Consider the following 22,098-nt stretch of genomic DNA (forward strand, 5'->3'; position numbering starts at 1 on the left):
AAAATCAGTTCGCTTCCCAATGGATCAAACCGACAAATTTCAGAAAGGATGCACATCAATAAAATACCAAAAACATTGAAAATATGCACATTTGATCAAACCAGATGGTACCACTGTGTAGAGCTCATAAAAACAAAATCAACGCAAAAAACAGGAGCCCAAACGGAGCCTCCACGCGCCACCACAGGACGGTGGAAATTTGCAGGCAAAACCTTAGTAAGTTCGAAAACGGCGATTGAACGGGAACGGATACGTACGGCAATTAAACGGACTAGACGGCAATAATACTTTAAAAAAATCCGGCGTAATAAAAAGCATACGGCAATAATACGATGTGCATTTAATACGTGTTTAATACGGCCACTCTATAAGCAAAAATACGGGCATATATTCACTATGTAACAAACATTCACCACCTAATAAACAAAATAATAGCATATACACAATGATTTTAGTGTGTGGTTTTAGAATCTTTAACCAAAATCAGAAACGATCGTCGTATCTCCAAGATCATTGAAGCATTGGGGAATCAGAAATTTCTATCATTCTCTGTTCTCAACTTGTGTTACTTCCACTAATTACAGCCTCAATCAGAGAGCTAAGCTTAAATCTTCAGATTAACATTCAATGTATTTAAAATAAAATAAAAAAAGCAAATCAAACCAACGCAAGTACACCTTTATTCTGGGTTAAAGTGGGTGGTTCTTTTAGAATCTTTGTCCTGTAGCATAGCTTAGCAGGGTTGTTTGTTCTATATAAATCTTCAAATCTGCAATTGCCATTTCCAAATCTCTAAAGCAATGGTGCTTGATTTGAGTATAATTGATTAAAAATTAGTCAAAACACTCAAGCCACCACCACCTATTCCCATTACTTAAGCTTCAAATACTTCCAAAACGGAAAGCTATTTTAAGATTGAAGAACTTATTGGGTTTGAAATGATGATCAGAACTTGGGTTCTTTCATTAATTCACATCTGGGTTTCGAATTGAAGAATACAAAAGATGTTATCTTGACTAACACAACAATGGAACCAAGAGAAAAAAGAGGGGGGTTGAGGAGTAAAGAAATAAGAAGCAGCAGAAAGACATCGTCACATGAGACAAAAAAGAACCACAAAGGGCTTAACATTCAATAATGCTATTTACATTCACAGCAGATAGTATAACTTACAGGAGCGAGAGGAGGAGAAAGGGGCAAAGAATGGAAGAGGAACAGAGCTTGTCCACCACTCCACCGCTGCAATTAACCTTGAACGAAGACGGAGAATAGGAAGGGGGCAGGGGCTAGGGGGTATTGAACCTTATATGAAGTCTCGTCGGCCGCCGTCGAACGGAGACGGAGACGAAGCAGGTGATCGAGCAGCACCGCAGCAGACGGCTAGGGTTCCAAGACTGAAGAGAAGACCAGAGCTTTTTACCCTTTTTGCGAACTGAAGGGTTCTGCGTGTTTTCTCATTTTACCTTTAGTTGTTTTTTTTTTTTAACATATATTATATTATACGCGATTAATACGTATTTATACGGGTATAAAACGGCAATACTCAAAAAAATGTGTTTTTTAGCAAATATATGGATATATATGGCATAATATGTTTTTTTGAATTAAACGTTCAGATACACGTTTAACACGCGTATAATACGTGTACTTACTAACTAAGGGCAAAATTGGTGTGTGGCCGTCACGCGCCCTGGCCAGGCCACACTCTCCCACGCGCGGGCCCGGGCCCGGGCCAGGTCTGGTCCTGATCCATCTTAATCGACCTAGGTCGGGTCGGTCCAAGCGGTTCACTTCAGCCCGGTTCAGTTGGGTCCAAGTCAATCCAAAAATGGGTTATCGGGTCGAGTTTTTGGGTCATGAAATGGGTTGACCCGACCCGTCGACGCACATTAGCAAAACCCTAGGCAGTTAAGGCGCACGATAGGAAACCCCAAAAAATATTTATTTTTTTATTATTATTTTTTTTAAATCGAAACTAGAATGGCGAGTGATATCTCCTGCCTCTGCTGGCGTCACGTGTGGACGCGTCCGGCGGTGATCCACCCACCAAAATTCTCAGAATTCCAAGCTCTACACACCCATGTGATTTATTTCAAGTTTTGTCGGACAAAAATTCCAACAGAAACCCTATGTCCATATGAGTTTTTCCAATTTTTGAAAAAACCCCAAAATCCTTGATTCGGAACGAAAAATTCGATTCACTTAGCATGATCAATTATTTGTAAATCTATATTGGTTCAAAATGGATCTATAGCGGCTCTGATGCCACATGTTAGATTAACTATCCAATTAGGGACAAAAACCATAGAAAATATGATCTCCATAAGCCGTTCAAAAACACAATACAAACAAATAATAAAAGGTCAGAGTAGAACCACTAACCTTGTTTCAAATCCATAGTGTTGATAATCGCAATAAAAAATAAAGACCAAGGTGCTTCCCTTCTATTCCCAAAGATCACTGGCTTGATGAGAATACCGTATGCAATAGGGATGATGAACACTGAATATCTCCCTATCTTTTTAGAATGCAATCCTTAAACTCAGATAGAGAATAATAATTGTGTTGGGCTAGAGGGCGACCTAGCTCTCTTTAAATAGTAATTAAAGAAAATTACTTGGACACCCCCTAGACTATGGCCTAATTACTTATTCTCCCCAATGTTTCAAACAATTACTTGAACACCCCATGTAGTTTATCATTTCTTTTAAATAAGTCCTGTCCGTTAGTTTAGTGATGATGTCATCAGTTAATTTTTTTGTAATGTCTAAACTACCCTTAAGGGGTAGTGAAGTGACCCTTTTAGCCTCTTCCTCATTCTTCTCCTCCTTCTTGCAAATCACTGATTTCATAAAATTTTCTCTATTTTTAAACAAATTTTAAATCAAAATAACCCAAATCCTTCTTCTTCCTGCAACCCACCGATTTCAGATTCAAACCCTAATCGATTTCAGAAAAAAAAAATAATTTCTTAAACAAATTTCAAATCAAAATAACCCAAAAGCCTTAATTGATTTCAGATTCTAACCCTAAGAAATCTCTTTCATGGTCGATTCAGGTTATGATCTCTTTGTGTAGCTCTGTGATTCCTTCTTTGGGCATCTCACTGTTAAATTTTTAGGAAGAATACTTGAGGGCGTAAGAGATTTGATTAAATTTTCTAATGAGCAGTCCATTGAGGTTGAGATTCAAGGCGAAGGAAGCCCTTCCATATGTGACGTAAGCCGCAGGAACCCTCCTCCTGAATCATTTTCTACAATGAGGATTTAATCCACAATCAGATCTGGACCATTCTCTTACCGCCAGACTCCATTGCAACAAGAGATATTATTTTAATACCTGAGTTTTGGTATCTGGTCTACCGCCTTCATCTCTCCTTGAGCCAAAGCAGATGCTTGATTAACTTACTGTTTTTGTGCTTCAAAATCCAGCCCTTTTCTTGAGTTTTCTGGCCCAACTAAGTGTCTGCGATAGATGTTCTGGACAACAATAAATTTTAATCTTCAGTCTCTGATTCTGGAACAACTAACCTTTAGATTAATCTGAAATTATTGTATGTTATTCCTTCCCTAGTCTGTCTTCTTCGATCCAGATATGAAGACCAACAGATGGTTGTATTGCAAGGTATATTAAATCTCCTCTAATTTCTAATTTCTGTTACATAGTTTCTAATTCCTGTTTCCATTTGTTTCTCCCACTTCCCCATCGATTTAATCTGTAAATCAAATCTCTTACGGTCCAATTAAAGGCTTCATTTTTCTCCGGCGTTTGCAAATCGCCATAGCAGTAGCAAATGGTTCAACGATGAAAGGGGTGGGTTGCAGCTGGAGGTGTGGTTGCAGTAGGAAGAAGAAGAAGAAGAAGGGTAAATAGGTAATTTTAATTTCACTATTTTCTATTGAATAGATTATAAGGGTAAAATAGACATTTTCATTTAAACTCTAATAGCAAACTAACACCATCAAGTTTGGGGGGTGTCAAGTAATTATTTCAAACGTTGGTAATCATAAGCAAAATGGCCATAGTACAAGGGGTGTCCAAGTAATTTTCTCTAGTAATTACTGTAGGACCTCTCTCATCATAGTCCCAGTAGGAATCTAAATGCCCACACCAAAGCTAGTCCACATAGGACTCCTAAAACCACTTAATGACCCTCTTTATTAGACCACAACTCTAATTAGCCTGGTGTAAGGATTTAATTAGGTCCACATAGAATTACTTTAGAAATAAAATTCTAACAACTAAAGGAAAACACTCTGCTTTGCCCTCTTCAACCATCATGATAAAGCAACCAATTGCAAGGTTTCAAGGTCACGCAATAGATATTGATTTTGCAAGAAAGGAAGTGAAAAAAATATGAAGAATGAGTTGGTTAATCTATATTCAAGGTATATAGGAAAACCTTGAGCAGATTGAGGAGGATCTCAAGCGTTTGAAATATTCCACAGAAAATTGGTTGCAAGGGCTGGGGTGAAGGGGGCGACGGGAGGGAAATTCGTAGAACTAACAAGAGGGAGGAGCGAAGAAGAGGGATGACAGTAGCAGGGGTGGGGAATAAAAAATTAAAAGGCGGGAGCAAGGAGTGCAGTGACAGTTGCCCTTGCAACCTCATCCCCTAGTGATGAAGGAGGGAGGTGATAAAAAATATATAAAAATGGCCCTAGAATGCTAAAATCGGAATAAAAAAATAAGGGCAAATTTCACGGACACCCCCTGTAAGTATCCAATATATAACGGACATGCCAAACTTTGAAAAAATATCACAAACTACCCTTATTTTATGTTTTTATTTCAACTTAGTCCACTCCGTTAGGTCTGTTCAGTTAAGTTGTTGTTAGTTATTTCATAATGACAAAATTACCCTTATCATAGGGTGAACTTCCTAGAATACCCTTAAGGGTAAAGCCCAAAGTGAAATGTCATATTTCAGTCTATTGAAGGAGAGATTGAGCACCTTTAAATCTCACAGGGATGAAATGCAGGTGGCAATCCCTCCGACAATGGAGTTATTTGCACGATTGAGGACTGTGAGCGAATCAACTGAAGTAGAGAAGCAAGGGATCCCTGAAAAAAAAAAATAAAGGAGCTGAATTTGTTTCTGGCGGAAGTCACCAGATCTGATTTGAACTTGGGTATGGAACTCATGATGGAAGAGGATTCGGGAGTCAGGATTCGAGAGGGGAGACTCTAAGGTTTTAAGTTGCCTTCAAAGGGGCTTCCTTCTCTCCAAATCTCAGATGCACCAAGGAATTCAAACTCTCTGATTAGGTCTGCAAGTACCGCCTAGAAATAGGATTGGGATGAAGCTTTAAGATTAAAAGAAAATAGGAAGAAGGGCAAGAAATAAGAAGCAACGTAAAGGGAGTAAGAGAGAGAGGGAGAGATTGATAAAAATGAAACCTCGGTGGACAAGATTATTTTGTCCTCATCTCTCTAAATCTGTTCTGTTTCTATCACCAAAAAACCAAAAGCCCGAAAATGGAAACCGCCCCTGGGTTTTTGCCTTCCCTTGTTTTTTCTCAAACATAAAACAAAATTTCCTATAAATCCCCAATAAAACTCCCTCTGATTTGAAAATAAACCAAAAACCCTCTCAAAACCATCTCCCTTTCTTTATGTATGTATTATTTGTCTCTAGATTCATTCCAGAATACAAATTTTTTAGCACCCATCCACATTACAAGAGAAGGAATTGGGGGCTTTCGGCATGGTGAGACAAGGGAGCATGGTGGGGAAAAAGAGAACGATATAGTAATGTTAACAAAGGGGTTTCTTTTCTTGCTATGATTTGTTTCCATTTGAGGAAATATAGTGTTTATGAGATTTGAATCACTACTCACATCCTCTGGGATACGTTTGCGGAACAGAGGGTATAGCGAGCGAGGGTTGCAGAACTGAGGGCATGGATGGGATGGGGTTGCAAGGGGTGTAGGCCTGGGCTGCGATTGCAGCGGTAGATTATTGTGGAAGTTGGGGTTCGCAAAGGGGGATGGTGGTTGTACAGGTGGTGATGGTGGTGGTGGTGACGGATGAGTCTCAATAAATGAGAAGAAGAAAAAACAGTAGGTGGGTCCCACTTATTTGATTAAAACAAATGTTAATAGGGAAGATGATGGAATTATAAGAGTTTTATATTAATAGGGGTAAAATGGACATTTTAACTTGGGTGCTAACTATGCTTAACGTCAGGAGGAAGGTTGCCATTTTGACCAAGTTTGGCAAGTCCGTGACATATTGAATACTTAGACGAGGTGTCCGTGAAATTTTTCCACAAAATAATAAAAAGGGGAGAGAAAGACGCAAAGGGTATTTTAAATTATTCTTTAAGCTTTTATTACTCTTATAGGAATTTGATAAATCTTTTCAATATAGTAACTTATAATTGTAAAATATAATTTATTTCTACCATGTTTGTAAATCAAATACGAGTGAATAGGATTGGACTAGGGTTTAGGGCAAGTCGGAGTTTTATCCTCTCCTGTTCTAATACCGTTCTGTTCGTCTATTTCGTTGGCCAGACGAAGGACACATGGATTATGCTCATCCCACAAACGAAGTGGAAATTTGAAAAAATACATTCATTAACTTGCTTTCTCTCTCCTCTCTCCTCTTTGAATTTGAAATTTCTTTTTTCACACATTTCCCAAAAAACAAAGCATTAACTCTTTGATCCAAGTCTTCACAATATGTGAACCTACGTAACCAATTTTTAAATTTTAGACATAATAATAGAGTCAACCATCCAGCAGTTTGACCATGGTCCAATCAATCAGACCATATGACTGGACAAGCCACTTACCAAGTCAATTAGTTTTCAAGAGATGCCAATCAGGCTGGCCGATACAACATTGTGACCTGGAAGTTGAAGATCCAACCGCCTGGTTAAATTATATGTGAAAATCATAGAAAGTTATTCTCTGGCCACTTTGAATTCATGGACTGCCTTTAAGCTCCAAGCTTAAACCACAATTTGATAATGAACATAAGCTTCAGAAAACATCTATACAATATAGAAAATTGGACTCACCAAGAATTACAGGAGTTGAAGAGAAAAGATTGGAACATGGGACCATCAATCATGAGTCTGGATCCTCTACTTCCGCCTGCCCCTATTTTCATGTGTGTCCTACGCACAATGGGATGCGTAAAGACCACCTTACCCTTGCCCGAGCGGGGGTAAGGCTGTCTTTATGCACCTCGTTGTGTGTAGGATGCACATGGAAGTAGGGGCAGGCGGAAGTAGAGGATGTCGATTCATCAATCATCATACCTGCAACGCTTGATAGGAACAACATCCACAAGCTTTGAGAGTCCTTGAAGGAGTTTTCCTCTCGCTTGATACACTTGATGAGCCACCTCAACTAGTTCAGGAACAAGTAAGCCATTTTCAGGTGCTTCTTCAAGCATCCTGCGGGGCTCTGCCTTTCTTGCTTCTCTCTCTGCCTTAGCTCTTCGAATTAGTACTTTCATGGGTGTCAGATAGGGTTTCTTCTATGATTTTCTCCTACTAAGCTTTGGTATGTCAACATACAGTGTATCATCTCCTCCTCCTCCTCCTCATCCTCCAAGGCTGTGGGTTCTTTTGGTGGTATAAATCAAATTAGGGATTAACTGGCAATTTAGTCTCTTCAGATGGAAAATCTCCCATGACATCCTTTTATACATCTCTTAGGCCCAAACCACCCTTCTTTATTTTTAATTCTCTTCCAAAATTTGACCCCTAGCTTCCAACATTAATAAAGCCCAAATTGGTCCTCTCAATAAAAGATTTGGACCAATTTACACCTGAGCCCTGAAAAGTTTTAGGCTATGTTTGGTAAATGTTTGAACAAAGAATGCCCGTTCTTGACTAGAAATGTTAAAGAACGTTTCTGGTCTGAAACAGCATTCTAAGACCGAAAATGACCGTTTAGTAACAGTCTCAAGAACGCCGTTCAGAACAAAAATGGTGTTTGGTAAGACCTGTTCTTCCCTATTTGATATTAATTACAATAATACCATTTCCTTGTAAATTATACCAAAAAATACTAGTAAAATCCTTTTATCTTACCAACCTTAGCATCAAAATAAAATATCTCATTAATACAACCAAAGTAATTATAAAAATATGTCAAATTTCAAAGGTGCCATTAAAATTGAATTTTTATGTGGATTAGTGTCATAGTGCCATTAAAATGGTATGAACAGCCGAATAAAAAGGGCCTTGGTGGATTCGAACCACCATCCCCTTGGAACATGCTCATGTTTCAAGTGCTCTACCAATTTGAGCTAAAGCCCCATCAAGTAGAGCTTTGTGAATAAGTAGCAGTTAATGTGGACAAACGGTATAAAGTGCCAAAATATGCCTTATGTTATCGATAAATATCCAGTACATACATCAGGTCAGCAAAACCATATCAACCTCAAGTATCTAATCTGGTAGAAACTATAAATAAATAAAGACAATTTTTCAATAAGATGAACCTTTCAATCCCATTGATTCTCGAGGCCTCAAGCATGTTGAAACTGATCATTGTGTTATTGTACATGATTACAGAATGGTTGGACTGTATGAATCCCATTCCTCCCATATCAGCAGCAAGGTTAAACACATAGAACTACTGTAAAGCTGATCAGTTTTGTCCAACAAATAGAACTTCCTATTAATGTCTAGGCAAGAGCCAACTACTGTGAAAGATGATACTAGCATAGAGCCAACTAGCCAAGCAAGTCTAATGAGAGATCTTTCCTTTAACACCATTGTTAAAATCCAATGTAGAATAGAAATCTTTCTTTTTGGTACTTGACAGATACTGACAGGTTCCCATCTCAGGTTTGTGCCATGAAGGCTACATACTTTGACATTACTCTGTTAACACCAAAAAGAGTAATATATCTTGCTTTGATAAAAGATCCCTGATGAAATCTAAACGCAATTGCAAAATCCAATCCAGAAGATACAGTTACTTTGGGTTTAATTAGTGATAGAATTGCTTGAAGTAATTCCCAGCAAGTGAACATGATAGGAAAACTGATATGGTACTTTCAAATATCTCACGTTCGTGACATAATTAGTTCCTACCAAATGAAGATCCTGTTTTCTATGGTTTTTGTCCCTAATCGGATAATTAATCTAACATTGGCACCAGCAGCTAAAAGCAGTGCTGCTTCTTGGGTGAAAATAAATGGCTGCACATACCTCATAACATCATAAATGGCAAATGTCTCTGTTCATATCTCAACTTATGGGTACCTTTCACCTTCGTTGTCCCAGTGGAGTTGGCTTCTCCTCACCTGAGCAGATGGAGGAGGATATCAAGCTCCTGAAATATTTCCTGAGAAAAATTGATTGCAGTGAGGGTGTGGTGAAGTGGGCAAGAGGGAAGGACCTAACTAGAGGGAGGAGCGGAGAAGAGGGAGGGCGGGAGAAGGGAGTGCGGTGACAGCCGCTGCTGCAACCCCATTCCGTAACAAAGAAGAAGAAGCAGAAGAGTGAGGAGGAGAGAAATAAAATAAAGGGTAAATTACAAGTCACTCCCTGGTTTTCAAACGAAACTCAGGTCACCTCCTGGTTTACACCCCAATATGACAAATTAGTCTTTACCGTTAGTTTTATACTATTAAGTGATGATGTCAGCCAGTTATATAAATTTAAATCCCTAAACTACCCTTGACCAATGTTGAAGATGAAGGAAGGGTAAGTATTGTAAATTTTATTCTAATGTTTTAGTACAAGGGTAAAATAGTCTTTTTACACCAATAACTAATAGCAAACTAACACCGTTACTATAGAGGGGTTGATTTGAGTTTTTAAAAAATCAGGGTGTGATATGAGTTTCATTTGAAAACTAGGGCGTGATGTGTAATTTATCGTAATTTAAAAATATATATATATATATATATATATACACGTTGGGATTTCTAGATCCAAGGGTAAAAAAATAACTCTACATTAATCAAGATAGTTTAAGAATTTAAATTTATTTAACTGGCTGACATCATCACTTAACAACATAAAACTAAGGTTAGGGACTAATTTATCATTTTGGGATCTAAACCAGGGTGATTTAAGTTTTTTCAAAAACCAAGGGATGATCTGAGTTTCGATTGAAAACCAGGAGGTTTCTTTTTTTAGGTAAACACACACCGCTATGTTTGATACTCTTTATTTATTTATTTATTTATGTGCAGCGATTAGAATACCTAGGGTCTACTACTAAAAAAAAGATTAGAATACCTAGGGCTCCCACCAAAAAAAAAAATAGATTAGATTACCTAGGGAAGCTTAGAGTACCTAGGGCTCCCTCCAAAAAAAAAAAAAGAGATTAGATTACCTAGGGCTGACCTTAATATGTCATTTTCAAAGATTGGTCCACCTTTCAGCCCCCAAAAAAACAAAAGATTGGTCCACTTACTTACACGCCGAGCCCATATTTTACTCTAAATTTTTAAATGAATTAGGTTATTTGAAAGATGTAATTGGCTTACACGTTGGGCCCTTATTTTACTTAAACTTAAAAAAAAAAAACAAAAACGTCAAAATGGGGTAATGTCAAATCCCCAATCGCAAAGGATTTACAATAAATTTTAGGGAAAATTAAAGTGCAACCCCTAAGATTTACCTTAAATATAATGTGACCTCTTGTGTTTTCAAAATATGCATCGGGCACCTTTAAGTGGACGGTGTTAAATATAAAATTTAAATGATAATTCTGCCTTCCAATTAAAATAATTCTGTTTTAATTTTTTATTTTTCTAATATACAAAAAGTGGGATCCACCATTATTTCTTCCTCCTCTTCTTTCTTCTTCTTCAACCACCGCCCCACCAATGTGGTTTGACATCTGATACATGGTATCAATCACCTTCTCGGACCGTTTACTCTAGTTTCTTCATCATTTTGTTTCATTAGCCGGCACGGCAAGTGTAGTAAGCAACAAACCCTAGCAAGAGCGAGGGACTTGAAGCGGGTCTGCAATAGTTCCGATCACTTTGTAGGAATGGAGATGCTTTAGAGCGATTTTTGCGCCTTTTGTTTTATGAGCATGCTAGGAAGACGGGAGAGGCAAATTATGCTAGAAACGGACTTAACTTCTCTCAGGTTTCCTGTCCGGTCAGGTTCATAGGTTCTTCTCATAGGGGATCGAAAATGACGACCTCACCCCTGCCTGAACACACTGCCCGGGTGGGATGAGGTCATCGTTTCCGTCCTCCCTACGAGAGAGGAACCTACAAATCTGACCGAATAGGGAACCTGGGAGGAGAAAAATTCGCTAGAAACCCCTTTTTTTGAATGGCAGAGGTATTTTTTTCTACAGAAGATACTGCTGCAACAACAATATCACAGCTACTAAACTATTCTAAATGCCAATCTACTGATCATTCTTACTCAAATGTCGCACAATCAAGAAAAAACAGATTGGTTAAGTGCCATTCACCCCCGTCAACAGAATAAGAACAAACTAGATGGATGCTTGACGAACATCCGTTCTAATCAGCTTTGTTCCTCTTCGTCTCTTGCAGCAGCCATCAACTCATCAAAGTTCTGTGTCTTCCCAAGCATAATCTCAATCTTTGCTTTCTGGATGGGTCGCCCTCTTGATTCGTCCTTCATATCAACAGTAGATGTTGTGATCTTCTTCACGATATAGCCAGTCCATTGTTCTTCAGGATCTCAGCAATGGTGACAACTGTGCTAATAGCCATTCCCAGGGCGGAAAGTTCAACCGCATTATGTTGTTGCATGTACCTCTTCGCAAGATTAACATAGAAGAAAAGGGGCTTCTAGTGTTGGAGACCTGAATCCGATTTTTCCTCTGCGAATCGACGATGCTAATGTTATTCACTCCCTCTGTAATCTCTTCCATTGCGGAGACAAAAACCCTAGCCATTACCTCCCTTGTCGTCGCAGGTCGTCGGTAATGACCTCAGCAGATCGGCACAGCAAGAACCTGAGGCAGATCGTCGGTGATGGACTTGAAATTTGAAAATGACTTAAGGTAGATCGCCAGAACCCTAAACCCGCGCCTGATTCAAGTAGCCAGGGATGGGGGTGTGAAGTTTGGGCTGCCCTATGGGCAAAATGGTAAAGTTCACACCCATTAAAGGGTATATTTATCATTTTAAGGCATCAATAGCCAACATGTTAGCAATTAGCGGGAATGTTCTGGGGGGGCTAAGTGTAACAAGTACCCTAAATTCAGGGGGTCGAAATATATATTTTGGAAACATAGGAGTTGTACTATATTTAAGGCAAACCTCAGGGAGTTATAGTGTAATTTTCCCTAGATTCTACTTATATATGTAATAAGGAAAGTAGAAAAGTGTGTGCGTGTGTTTCTTTTGGTAGAAATTAGAAATGTGTGTATGAGAGGCTGAGGCTAAAATGTTTTCTACGATCTCTCATGTACGGATTTATTATTAGGGTTGGCGTTCTCTATGGGGAAGCGTTAGTGGGCCTATAAGGGTGCACGAGTTGGCATTATGGGGGACGGGGTAGTCATTTCATTTTCCCTTTATGTGAAGGCCATGTTTGGAGCATCATAGGAATCATTACCACCGGTTGGATTTGTTTTGTCAAAAAGCGCAAAGATGAACTAACGGTGTTCAAAATCAGATTGGTGAGCAAATTGGATTTTGACGGTAAAATCGTTTCTTCCACTCTGAACACAAAACAAATAATAGTGAGAGAATCACCGGAGAAGATAACTGACCTTCAACCAAGAACAAATAGCATAACAGAGAAGGGCGCATGAGAGCTTGGTGCCTTGGTTGATTCAGTCTTTCATCACTGGAGATACGAAAGAGGGGCTGGGGCGGGTTCTTGTCCTACCCGAACCAAAAATGGGTTTTCATCTCAAACATGGGGCAACGTTTTTACAACCGGTGGATTATAAAAATCCACATGTCATGCGGGGAAGGTGGTATTGCCAGGAATTGCCAGATTAAAGAATTGGAGAGGATCTTTATCCCACTAGCGTGGGGATGTTTTCCCATCTCTGTCTCACATCCTTAATTAAATACTCTTTCTTTTCTATGCACCCCCAACACCAAATCAATGAATCAATTATTTTCCACACTCTCTATGGGCCATTGGTGTAGGATACATTATCTCTATGTCTATCTCTTTATTCCTCACGTAAAATATTTTTCATTGTTCTTAAAAGACTAAGTTTTCCTCGACTCATAGAGGACGGTTCAACCATCATCTTAGGGTTCACAAAACCCTCCTAGGATTTTAGTATATTCCAAAATACACTTCCAATACCTTTTCACACCCTCTCCCGTCTCATGGGCAGAGGAAAACTTGATCCATCCTTTAATATGCAACACCATTTTATCCTACTTTGTAGATGAATTTCCCTATACTGCTTGCTCAGAGAACCCTTTCCTTTAATAATTATAGGTAACTCTAAAATAAATCCTAGCACCGATTACCTTTGTTGGTCAATCGTTATTCAATTCTTATCCCTAAAAAAAAAAAATATAAAAAAAGAAGAAGAAGAAGTTATTAAAGGCCTAACGGAAGACGTGAAAACCAACAATGACGTTGGTAACGGTCAGTGGTCATAACGTCCGTCGTTAGACCGATTCAACCGATCCGAGTTGAAACTCGGACACATCAGTCTATACTCTGTAGTCTATCCAAACTAGTCTGGTGCGTCAAAACGATTCTGAGCTCCGAGCCTCTGACAGTTGAAAAACGTTGAGAAGCACCAAGCGGGAAACATTTCACATGGCCGTCTTTGAAAGCCAAACGTGCCTGGTGAAGCAGTTTTCAGATAAAAAAAAACACAGCTCCTTCCAATTGTGGGCCCCACTCCTCCGTAAGCTGTAAAGTTAAAACCAGTTGATAAAGGCCAAGCAAGCAAAAGCAATGCTAATGGTTTCAAAGCCTTTCTTCCTTAGTCTGTACTGGTCGGTCACCACATCGCCTGCTCTTCCCCATATTTAATTAATTGTATTTGAAAAGGAAGAAAAAACTCATTTCTTTATCTCAAGCCTTTTCGTGTCTCTCTCTCTCTCGCTCTCTCCTGAAGGTCAGAGCCTCATAAGCTTACTGCTGGTTTTGCTCGTCTCTTGATCTGAAACTTCCTTCAACGATTCAGGCCATGGCTTTGTAAGGCTTCAATTCGGCTTCTTTCCGTCGAATCGTCTTTGTTTTGCAGAGAAGAGAGGTAGATATATTTCACTTTAATGGCTTAACAGTTCTATTCAGCTCTTTCTTCCTCAATCTCCCACCTATAATTCTCATGTTATTCATGTTGAATTTTTCTTGATACTTGAGTGATGGAGTCTGTGGTTCAATTGGTTGACATTTCAAACACGAAGTCACGTGATCGAATGCAGTTTTACTGCTAACACACACTCAAAACAGGTTGCAATTCGGCTTTAAATTGAAAATTTCAAACTTCAGATTATGTTATGTTACCTTTGATTTGTTTTTCAATCGAAAATTTTTACTAGTAGCATGTAGAGTATGTTTGAATTCACACAGAAAAAGCAGGATTCAGAAATTTGTTTGGCCAGATAATACATGTTTCCATGGAAATTACTGGTACGCGCGAGCAAAATCCCAACACGGATAAAGAATTTTAGTACTCTACTGACCATGCTCATTGGTACTAACTCTAACCTGGGGATCAGTAGTAGAGTGAGATTCTGGGACAATTAATCATTGTTTTAGATGTGATGAGACTCCCTAATCAGATCAACAGCTGATATCTATCTTGGACACTTCCCTGATATGTTAGTGGCCGATTTTATCTCTGTCATGGGGACAGGAGCTGAGTACTAAAATATATCTTGGGTCTTGCTCTTATGTGTAGAGAAAAATGCAAAGAGATATCATGTGTCAAATAAAAGGATAACATGTATCAAACTACAGAACCATCTGTTGCTGTGCTAAAAGGAGTAATATTGCTAGTGAGCAGTTTATTCCAAGTGTCATGCTGAGGTTGTGCAATACACGGGAGGAGGTTATTAAGCTTGGAGTTGGTCAACAGAGAATTCCCAGCAAAGCCTTTACTTGGCCTGCAGCCCTATTGGGCTGGTCCATGATATTCATGGAATTATTAGTGTTTCATAAAGTAAGAGGCTTAGCGATTATGGTTTCCCTAGGTTTTTTACTGAAGTTCTTAGAGAATATTTCTAAGTCATCAGCTGAGTCTCATGACAGGGGTAAATGGATGGAAACACCACTGAGGGAGGAAAGAAGTATTTGTTTCAGTGTTAGTATGAAAGGTTTTAGATTGTCCGCATGTGTAAACTTTCTATCTTTGAATATCTCTCATTGCATCTGCAAATGTAAGAATTTTTCCTGAAACTGGCTTAAATCTTGGGTGCCCCTGTGTGATTATTCATTTACTGTTCTTAATTTGATTATGTCTTGGATGCAATTTCTGGGCAATATGTAGTGTGAACAATCTGCTTCAATGTATTCACAATGGTACTTCTGTTCAAGGGCCTTCTTAAAATGCTACAATTTGAACATACACCTTGAATTTCCTGGGACCTACGGAAGTGGGACTTCAACAGGATTAAGGCCCTGTTATTGAAAAGCCTCATGAAGCCTAAAAAGGTGGCATACAGATATCTTGTGACTCTATCTGGTAATGCCAAGTGTATTAAATCTTGCTGTTGTCTTCAACAATTCTTTTTTGCTTCACACTCTTCCTGAGGTTGCTTTCGTTATTGACGTTGCAACTCTCTTTTATTTAAAGAGTTTAATACAAATACCAACCAGAGCTCAACCACCACATGGGGAAAGTGTATCATTTCTCATTCCAGAATTTGTGGTTGCACGCTAATAATGCTCATTTCAGATATCAGCCATTTTTTCATACTAACGTGCTCAGAAATAAAATCGATAAATTTTGCATTCATGTCATTCTTGTCTTGCATACATCATGTAGGCATCGTGTGTCAAATGGCATGTGAATTATGAATGTGTTTATTTGAACTACAGCAGCAGGAATAAACGCATGTGGGAAATCTACCGTGGACAATCGGATCCATAGAAAAAGGAAAAATGTCTCTCTTAACTGGTGCTGTTGAAGCTGCTTTCCAGGGAGCAGGAGCTAAGACGTATCCTTTGTAACTGTTTCAATTTCAGTAATTGTATGTTTCTCTTTCAGCTTGTGCTATCACTGGTTTTATTGAACGTCTAAGTTTGCTTGTGAATCAAAATGTTCTCAAAAAATTTGATACTGGGTATAAGTGAAAGTACTTGTCAAAGGACTCAAAGCTCTAGTATGGTTTGGGCTGGAATAAAAAGAGCTGCTCATGTGTTGAAAATCAGTCAGATACTCAGATTTTTCTAGGTTTGACTCGGCCATTATACTCTCAATTTGGTTTGAAACATATGTGGGTATTTTACTAGTTCAACAACTGTACAGTTGAGATAAGGCTCTGCCGAGTGGAGTGTGTAATTGCTTCTTCTTATAAATATTATTATTATTATTATTTCCAAACCAGTCCTGGCAAATCACATTGCTTATTATCATCATCATCATTATTATTAGGCGAATTATTATTGTCACAAAAGTTCATTATTTTTCCAAATGTCACAAGGCATCTATTCTGCCACGTGGACAAATAATTTGTCAATTCCTACCGTTGGATAGAGAGGACATGGTCTAGGAATCAGTCACGTGTGAAATATCAGACTCTAATTCAATTAAATACCTGTTACGAAAAAAAAATAAATTCAATTAAATACCCCCTTTTGTATTGGCACACATCCCATGTATGTAAAAAAACCTAACACGATGTAGAGAAGAATGGAAATTGCAAACACAATCACACAATGCGCACAAGAATTTACGTGGTTCGGCAAGGTTGCCTATGTCCATGGCGAGATGAGATCTGTTTCACTATCAATGGAGAATAGGGTTACAGTCGCTCGTTCCTCACACCTCTCTCAGATTTTTCAATACAGAGAAAGAACTCTCGCTATAGATTTATAGCAAAAACCCTATACAGGAAATTTACCGAAATCAAGACACCAAAACCTCAACAATGTATGTCTATGCATGTGTACCAGTACTCTAGACATTGCTGTGCACTATCCCAACTCTGAGTGAGGGAACTGATGGTTTAGATTTAAAAAAACTGTAAAAATGAATGGTTCAGATTTATCTTGTGACTTTCAGAAATGAAACCTTCCATTGTTACATGGATAAATACTGTAATTATTATTATTATTTATACTGTTATTATTACTATTATTATTGTTTTCAAACCAGTTGGTTAAGTTGTGCTATTGCAACCTGTTGGTTGCGGGTTCAAAACGTGGAAACAGTCTCTCCTATGAAACAAGGGGTAAGGATGCGTACAATTGCCCCTCCCAGACCCTGTAGTAGCGGGAGCCTCACGCACTGGTTAACTCTTTTTTTTTTCAAACCAGTATAACCCTGGCAAATCACATTGCTTCAACTAGGATACTAGACTAAACAAAGATGAAGATGCACTATAAGAAGTTTGTCATACACATTGAAACAATAAGACAGGGGAAAAGAGATTATATTTTGGGACAATCTTAGGAAAATAACTGTCGAATATATGATTGAGTTGTGGTTTAACTTTGACAATGCATGGAAGCAATGGCTTTAGGCTGTACAATATAGTCTGGCAGCTTGTCCTAGCCTCCTAGGACTACCCTCCCGCTTGGTTTGTGTGTGCATGTGATTTTTTCTGATTCACAAATGTGATACAATGCTTTGTTTCTGCATACATTCGATGTAGAACGTGGACTCCTGGTTTTTTATTTTTTGGTGATTGGATAATTAATTAAGGCCCCGGTTGTTTAGAGGGGAAGGTGGGGTGGGATTGTTGGGAAGATGGGACCCACATGTTGGTGGGGTTTTGTTGGGGTGGAAATGTTGAGGTAAGTTGAAGTAAAGTAACTTTTCCCATGAACAGTAACCAAAGTCCCATCAATTTGGTGGGAGTTTGGATAGCAAAGGGGTGGGATTTTAAGTGCCACATCATCATTTTCCTGCCCCACCTAAGTCCCCTCTAAACAAATGGGGCCTAAGGGAAAAAGCGGAGTACAAAGACAGAGCCAAAAGGCAGGACAAATATGGGACGCCTGTTTTTTATAGTTTTCATTGTTTTATCCTTAATCCTCTTTCTGCCCAGTGGATTAGAAATATGGTGTGTAGATAACCTTCAGTTGGTACCTGTCCCAAAATCTTCACATGGGAAATTTTTTTCTGGAAGCGCCTATATCATTCTGAATGTAAGTCTTAGTAGGTTCAGCACCTCAACACAGAATAAATTTTTTTTCCAAGAAAACCTTCATACCACTTTGCTTGGTTGAATTTATTTCCATTCTTGGGCTGTTTGTTTACAAATTTTCAATTGACATTCTTTGTATTTGATCTACAACAGACAGTTTTACTGAAAAGTGGTCTTCATCAACATGATATACATTACTGGTTGGGAAATGATGCAAAAGAGGTCATCTCCTCCTCACCCTACTTTTATTTGTGGCCCAGGCGATAGTCTTAATGTTTTTTTTTTGATGAGTTTGGCCTGGGAAAATGGTTCATTGGCCAGCAAACTGAGTAGTGTAAACAGTAATAAGGTTGCACCCATGGTCATAGTTCGAAAACTCAGGTTTCGGCCTGACTGAAATTTCACCGAAACAGTGCATTTTTTTTGCTGTGAGTTTTGGTTGACCATTTTGCCAGAGGGGGGGGGGGAACGACCAAAATTTTGAATAAAATGACCGAAATCTTGGTGAAACACTGAAATTTCAACTAAAATTGTGCCGATTTTGTAATTCGCCTCCTGTTTTGTCTTGGCCTTGGTGAAATCAGCAAAAAATAGCGAAATTTCGCCGAGATTTCATTGAGTTTTTGAACCATGCCCATGGCCAAGAAAAAGGTCTTGCAAGCAGTCATTAGTACATATATTGTACATGTGAGGAGATGGGTGCTACCAGTCATATGATTCCAAGTAGGATGTTTCATTGGTCACGGCAAAGAATAACCTGGTTACATGATTCGCCCATCTGTTCCATCAAATTCCTCTAATGAGTAATGACTGTCTGGATGAGGTTGAAGTTTGATCAGGGGATCTTCTGGGTGCAAACCATTGGACAGATGGTCCTGGACACTGATGATACAGAAGAAGTTGCAGAAAAGAATATTTCTCAAGAAACTGAAAATCAATTAGAATCTCTAATATAGATACAAAGGATGAATTTCCAGTCCAGAGTAGACTTTCAGAACCTACGTACACCAATATCTTCCCTCCCAAGGTCTTTGCACTTTCTACAGAACCTAAGTTTGCTATCTTTTCCTCTTTTTTATGTGAATTCTTATTCTTTCAGTTTCCAAAAAAACCAGTCAAATTCAAAAAGTGTTTTTACCAAGCTAATTAGAACTTATAAGACCAACGCCATCCCACACAACGTCAATGAACCCAATTTGGGTTTACAAAAACAATACTTATAAATGCATCGACTAACCATAGCATTAATTACCCCTACTTAAGATAAGAAATTCTTATAAACAATACTTGAAATCAATTTTAATTCCTATAATGTTCCCAGAATTCCAGCAATGATGATGACTCATATCCCTGAGTAAGCGTTATTATCAATCTGCATGCATTAGTCCTGATCATCTGTTACGGGATGGAGAGTACCATGTATGACTTGTCATATATTGTCATTTCATGGCTTCATTGAATGGAGGGTGTTTTTTCTTGTTCTTGCATTAGCAGGCTGACTCAGCCTTGGTGTCAGAAAAAGCACTCGAGTTAGATGCAGTCCTTGAGTCTCATGCCGTCCAATATCGGGAAGCTCAAGGTCAAGAAACGGAGAAGTTCCTATCATACTTTAAACCCTGTATCATACCCATCGAAGGTGTGTTTTCTTCAGGGGGGCAGTTCAACAGTGAAACCTACCAAGTCAGCTTGTTAGCATGCAAGGGAGATCATGTCGTGCATGTTAAAGAGGTAAGTTTTTTTTCTCCTGACCAAAGACTCCAAACATAATTCCTAATGCTTAAAATCTGTGTTTACTACTTTTTATTAAGCTTTTAACTGATTGAATTAGTTCTATGTACACTTGAAGCAATGTTAATTATTTAAAATTTTGTTCAGTGTACTGTCAAAAAAAATCTATATCCAAGTCGTATGGTTGAAAAGGCTAATTCTATAGCATACTATTCCAGGACATGAAAATTTCAAGTTCTGTTCTTAATTCGTAGAACTGTGCATTCCTTTTTCTTTGTCTGGGTTACCAGCTGAATAACTGTGGTCTGAATGAATCAGTTTTTGACCAGGTGCCTTTTTCTAGGTCCTCCTTGAACCACAATGATGTATTTATACTCGATACAGCATCAAAAATCTTCCTATTTAGCGGTTGCAACTCAAGCACTCAAGAAAGAGCTAAAGCTTTAGAGGTTGTTCAGTATATCACAGAAAACAAGCACAATGGGAAGTGTGATGTGGCTACCATAGGTAGGACCATTGTCTGTTTTTCAAATGTGACTAATTTTGCAAATACTAACAATTCCATTAGTGCAGAGGATGGGAAATTTGTTGCTGATCCAGATGTTGGAGAGTTCTGGAGTTTATTTGGTGGCTATGCTCCCATTCCCCGGGACCTGCCTTCTACAATTCAGAAACATTCTGAAATTCCTTCTGTGTACCTATTCTGGTGAGTGATCTTACAGCACTCAGCTACATAATGTTGCACCAAATTTTGCTTCTTGGTTCCTCTTCTACTGTTTTGTCTATCCTGGACATTCAAAAGCTTAGACACCAGCATAAACTAACTCGTGAAATCAAACAAAGGTCCAAAACTAATACCAGTGTCCAAGTACTCAACCATTTCCATATTAGAGAAGCACAACCACTTTTCTCTAGCTTTTTCAGTATATATTGAAAAGCCTGAGCTCAAATCATCACTGACATAGACAAGTTGATCTGTCCAGATTTCTGATTGAGCTTCTTGTCGAGACCAATTTATTTAATATTCTGCATGATAATATATAAATTTTCCCCAGAATGCCTTGTGACTCTTTTATCCTCAGGATATCTGCTCAAGGAAAACTATGTCAGATTGGGACTGATTCTGATTTGTTAAAGAAAGAAATGCTTAATGCAGACAAGTGCTATATGTTGGACTGTGGTACTGAGATTTTTGTTTGGATGGGAAGAAGCACCACGATCACTGAACGGAAGAAATCCATATCATCCATAGAAGTAAGTACTTGCCTGTGCAGTATTTACTTTTCTAGTTCTAGTCTTTTCTATTTTGATGCCTGCAGTGACAGGGGCTTTCTGCTATGTGGAAGGGTGGTTGTTTGACATGACATATCCAACTATTCATTTGAAAGGGAACCTTTGGAAATATCCATATCTCTCCTGTCCTTGTTTCATGTCTAGTCAGCTCCATCGCCACCATGTATTTTCACTTCTTTGCAATGAATAGTTGCTCTCTGTTATATTAATAGTAGTATATTAAAAATGGGAGGGGCCATTGCTTGGAGCAATGGTAAAACGTTCGGGCTACCAGGGCAAATGCTCGGGTTCAAGTTGTAAAAATGCGGAAGGTTAGGACCGTTCTCCAAACTCATCCCTTCCAGAACCCCGCATAGGCAGTGTAAAGGTACCAATGATCTGGTGGGACCTTGGGGGCGCGTGGTTGCATGCGGGCTATATTTATATATGGGATATACTTTCTAATGTCTCTAGAGAGAAAATCTTCCAAATATAGGGATTCACCATCTAGGTGAGGGCCTAACCCAAAAAATGTCTCTCCTTTTCAAGAGAGAGAAACTAAATGACTCACAAATGGAAAGGTACTGATCTGCGTCTAGATCTCGGGACATGTGTCAATTTACAAGTTGGGAAGGTGTTAGGCACCCAACCTGCCCAACCTTAGGGTCTGTTCTCCGTCTATTTAGACCATTGTTTGCTTACACCCTACTGACTGATCCTAAATCTAAGTCACTGATGAACAACCTAAGACTAGGTAAACTAAGTACACATGTGAGACCCTAAACCCAATGTCTAAGTTATGCTATCCTAAGTTATGTTATGGTACACGAGTTAATTACAAACTTACCCTAAAGATTAAAGTGTTTTGAGATCCTATGG

General features: G+C 38.7%; 1 protein-coding gene and 1 pseudogene across 3 annotated transcripts in view; one reads left to right on the forward strand and one right to left on the reverse strand.

Annotated features, from left to right (window-relative positions):
* Positions 1–11,337: 11,337 nt before the first annotated feature.
* Positions 11,338–22,002, reverse strand: LOC122671842 (annotated as a pseudogene).
* LOC122671840 (villin-1) overlaps positions 14,036–22,098 on the forward strand; it is a 50,018-nt gene continuing 41,955 nt past the window's right edge. The window contains exons 1-8 of one of the 3 annotated variants that reach the window (XM_043869287.1): positions 14,036–14,156; positions 15,947–16,065; positions 18,121–18,220; positions 18,373–18,441; positions 19,714–19,947; positions 20,277–20,454; positions 20,521–20,653; positions 21,030–21,201. In XM_043869287.1, coding sequence (XP_043725222.1) covers positions 16,010–16,065; positions 18,121–18,220; positions 18,373–18,441; positions 19,714–19,947; positions 20,277–20,454; positions 20,521–20,653; positions 21,030–21,201 — 942 coding nt within the window. In that variant the 5' untranslated portion in view covers positions 14,036–14,156; positions 15,947–16,009. Of the gene's footprint in view, positions 14,157–15,946; positions 16,066–18,120; positions 18,221–18,372; positions 18,442–19,713; positions 19,948–20,276; positions 20,455–20,520; positions 20,654–21,029; positions 21,202–22,098 lie in introns of those variants that run through there. The other 2 variants (XM_043869288.1, XM_043869289.1) reach the window with 2 other exon arrangements.

Source organism: Telopea speciosissima, chromosome 8 (assembly GCF_018873765.1).
Source record: "Telopea speciosissima isolate NSW1024214 ecotype Mountain lineage chromosome 8, Tspe_v1, whole genome shotgun sequence".
Classification (NCBI taxonomy): domain Eukaryota; kingdom Viridiplantae; phylum Streptophyta; class Magnoliopsida; order Proteales; family Proteaceae; genus Telopea; species Telopea speciosissima.